Below are 4,145 nucleotides of genomic sequence, written 5' to 3'. Positions count from 1 at the left end.
TCCCCTCCACCCCGCACAAGCGCCCCGTCTCCATGAACTCCTCCTCCTCGGCCACCCCCACCAGGCCCTCGCCCTTCACCCCGCCGCGCCGCCGCAAGCTCGCCGCCTCCTCGGTCCCGCCCGCCCCGGCCGCGGCGGCCGCCGCCGCGAGGCACCTGCTGCGCTGCCTCCACCTCCGCCTCCGGATCCTGCTGCTCCTCTCCCTCCCGACCCTCTACTTCCTCTCCCCGTCGCCCGCCATCCTCCCGCGCTCCCTCCTCGCCGACTTCCTCTCCGCCGCGGCCTTCTCCTGCGCGCTGCTCCTGCTCCTCTGCCTCTCCCTCCCCCGCCTCCCGTTCCCGCTCCCCTTCCACCTCCCGCTCCGCCGGCCTCGCCGATCCCCGATCCTCTGGTCCATCGGCTCCTCTCCCTCCGCCTCCGCGTCCGCCCCCACCACCGGCCATTTCGTCCAGGTGTACAGCAACGGCGATGTCTACGAGGGCCAGTTCAACCGTGGCCGCTGCACCGGCAGTGGCGTCTACTACTACTACATGAGCGGCAGGTACGAGGGGGACTGGATCGACGGCAAGTACGACGGCTACGGGGTCGAGACCTGGGCCAGGGGGAGCCGCTACAGAGGCCAGTACCGGCAGGGGCTCAGGCACGGCCACGGCGTGTACAGGTTCTACACCGGTGATGTCTACTCCGGGGAATGGTCCAACGGGCAGAGCCATGGATATGGTGTGCACACCTGCGAGGATGGCAGCCGGTACATCGGGGAGTTCAAGAGAGGTGTCAAACACGGGCTAGGCCACTACCATTTCAGGTTTGAATTGCATTGTATTTGTGCATAGTTGTGAAATCGAGTTAAACTGTGCAGCTACTTACATGCTAGCCATGATCCTTTTTTATGTAGACATAGACGGTGCATAATATAGTGTGTTAATGTTGAAGATCTGGCCAAACGTGAGATTGTGTTAGCCATGACATATGATGAATAAGGAAATTGTAGAGCTTGCGTGGATATTTTCCGTCTTCCATGTTTTGCCTCATTGGTTGCTAAACATTATCACAGTTACTGTGGGGTTTGTGTATCCGACCTAAACAAGACTCATGTGTAATTGGCCATATCATGGTATAACCTAGGGATTGTAGTGAAGTTGATAACTGCACAAGTATTTTATATATCAAGTAAATTGTAGAAGTTCTTTTCACCCAAGTAGATGATACATTAGTTGCCGGTAGCATTGTTCTTTTGTTGCTTTCTGTTGAGTAAGATGCTTCTTTCAATCAAAGTAAAGGACTTTTGTCAGGTTGCTGTTTTCTAGGGAGAGATGATATGGCTCGCTTGGCTGATTCCCTTCACCATAGATCTGATGTAGAATTCTCTTTTTCTGTTTGTAGTGGAATCTGGAAAAAGTGTAATTATCACCAGGGTAGTGCCCCAACCAACAACTCCCCTTGTTACCTCTGTCTCGCCGAACAAGAATACAAGCTACTCTTTACGCTACCTTGCCCCATACCATTAGCCATTAGGTAGGAGAGCTATTGGTCAGACATAGCTTACAATCAACCGGAGAGCTCTAAAAGAACTGCAGATAATGAGAATTGAGATGTAGTTATTTGGTAGAATAGAGTGACACTGCTATCACCTCATAAGCTACTCCCTCTGTCCCATAATGTCTAGTGTCAAAAAACGTCTTACATTATGGGACAGAGGGAGTAGTTTTTTGGATGAATTTAATATCTGCCAAATCTGGAGGCGGACCTGTATGAGTATATTAGATGCATATATTATGTGTATATTTTCTTCTATATGGGTAATATTACTGGTTATGGTTGTGGTCTTTATGAGGAATGAGTTTGGGTAGACAACTAATTTAGTAATATCCCAAGGTTTTGAACCTAGTTCTAGCAATGACCTGCCGTTCAGTTGTGTGCAGCGTGAAATCTATTTATCTGAATTCTTTAAATCTTGTTTGAAACTTTTCTTGTGTAAATTCTTGCTACTTAAGCTGTTATCGTTTATATCAACTTATTTATGTGGCTGCAGTTAGTTAAAAGTTCATGGTACACAATTGGATGGTTACTATAATCCAATTTCTTAGTTTTAAGATTTCATAGTCAGATTTGACCACACCACCAAGTTAATCTGCTACAAGTTTTGTTCACACCGGTAGTTCATTTCTTATATGCATGGAGATTTCGTAAATACATTAATTCACTGTAGTATTATATATTTGTCTCATCAGTTATGGGTTATATTGGTTGTCCCTGAAGGGACTGGTAGTGGGCTATACGAGTCATCAATGATTGCGCATGGTCTCCATGTATTTTGTGGTCCTATTTTGTTGTCATCTGTCTTGATACATCTGAAAAGACCATATCAATAACTATTCTCTTTCCAGTTCTGTTTACCAGACAACTAGCTTGATAATATGTCCAACTTCTTCAAACTTCATGAGATAGCATATAAAGTTTTATGTGATGTTTGCCAATTATACCGTGCTGCATATTTCCAGTACAACCATCTTCTGTTTGAATCGCAATTGATCTTAAGCTTCCATTTTCCTTTTTTCTTCCATGTTTGTTCTTTTGAGTTAACTTTTAACTTGAGCCTGTTAAGATTGCAATATGGTATCATGATTCCTTTGTGCTAGTATAGCCGTGTTTGGCAATAATAAATGATGCAGTATAAAATTGGTATTAATTGAGCTTTGAACTAACTCTTTTGTTACTGCTGTTAGGAATGGTGACACGTATGCTGGGGAGTACTTCGCTGATAGAATGCACGGTTTCGGAGTCTACAGCTTTGCCAATGGACATAGATACGAGGGTGCATGGCATGAGGGCAGAAGGCAGGGCTTAGGCATGTATACATTCAGGAATGGAGAGACACAAGCAGGCCACTGGCAAAATGGAGTTCTTGACACCTTAAGCACCCAAAATATTGTCCCAGGGTCAGCAATTGCCGTGAACCATTCCAGGGTCCTCAATGCAGTGCAGGTAATGTGCCAGCAAACCATCGGTAGTTACCAGAAAGAGTCTTTACTCCCATGATGTTTAATACTGTACAATTGTTGTCACTGATTTCTGATTATGCCACACCCCCAGGAGGCAAGAAGAGCTACAGAGAAGGCCTACGATGTTCCAAGAGTAGATGATAAGGTTAACAGGGCGGTTGCCGCAGCTAATAAAGCAGCCAATGCAGCTAGAGTGGCTGCTGTGAAGGCTGCACAAAAACGCATTCCAAATAATAACGATGATTTACCGTTGTCAATAGTGTGAGGATTTAGCCAACATAAGGTTGGCACGAAGCTGCTCCGCGATGCCATCACAATACAAATCGTCTGGTAGAAGCTTTGATTTCCTCGATAGGGGTGTTGTTGCTCTGCCACCGGTCCATGACGACACCTGAGCGACGCCCATTGCATCAGAGCTTCGGAAGCAGAGTTTTCTGCCATCCCTCCAATACATCTTTGCGGTGTCTTTTGCGATGCAGCAGAACTTCTGCGCCGAGAGCTTTCCGTTGTCGAAGGCAATGGATTGTGGTCAGGTAGCTTTCCCTCTGCTTTTCTTCAGTGTAATATCCATCCTACGTTAGAGATGCGATGATGATGTACACCCTCGGTTGTCAGAGACAAATTTCTCCCCTGCTTTAAGCATGTATAGAAGTATAGAACCCTACGTTTTTCGCGGTGCCGGCTGTTGAGGTTGGAGTTGCCAGATGCCGCCCCGCTGTTGTCTGTATCTCTGTAGCAGAAACGCATAAAGATATCATGCACGACCATGATTCATCAGCGCCTCCTTGTTGTTTTGGTTGTTGATGTGTCACTGTAAAATGTAGTGTCATAAGTACTTTCTTCGTCCCAAAATAAGTGCCGTCATGATTTTAGTTCAGGAGTACTGATCGCCACCGTTTCATACTAGGAGTATATTCCACTTGAACATGAATCAGCCAGTCCATAGAGAGTTTGCAGAGCAAATTCAAGGGGGAGGGGAGAGCTAGCAGTTACACCCTGTTACGATGTGTATTAACAAAAGTCATTCTAAAACAGTATGAATTGAGTTTTGGTTCTTCCCTCTTGGTGACGGTTAGGGTTTCTTGGTGACCCCAGGGCGGTCTCGGCGATGGTTGTCGTCCTCGATCTCTGCTCGCCAAGTCC

General features: G+C 46.7%; 1 protein-coding gene across 1 annotated transcript; it reads left to right on the top strand.

The window, feature by feature from the left end:
• The first annotated feature begins 6 nt into the window (after positions 1–6).
• LOC119275535 (radial spoke head 10 homolog B-like) lies at positions 7–3,797 on the top strand. Its single transcript, XM_037556400.1, has 3 exons — positions 7–805; positions 2,727–2,985; positions 3,094–3,797. Exons 1-3 carry the CDS (start codon positions 33–35, stop codon positions 3,265–3,267), a joined length of 1,206 nt encoding a protein of 401 aa, XP_037412297.1. The 5' UTR covers positions 7–32; the 3' UTR covers positions 3,268–3,797.
• The last annotated feature ends 348 nt before the right edge of the window (positions 3,798–4,145 follow it).

Source organism: Triticum dicoccoides, chromosome 1A (genome assembly GCF_002162155.2).
Source record: "Triticum dicoccoides isolate Atlit2015 ecotype Zavitan chromosome 1A, WEW_v2.0, whole genome shotgun sequence".
Classification (NCBI taxonomy): domain Eukaryota; kingdom Viridiplantae; phylum Streptophyta; class Magnoliopsida; order Poales; family Poaceae; genus Triticum; species Triticum dicoccoides.
The sequence above is the reverse complement of the archived record's forward strand: the minus strand, read 5'-3'. Positions and strand labels throughout refer to the sequence as shown.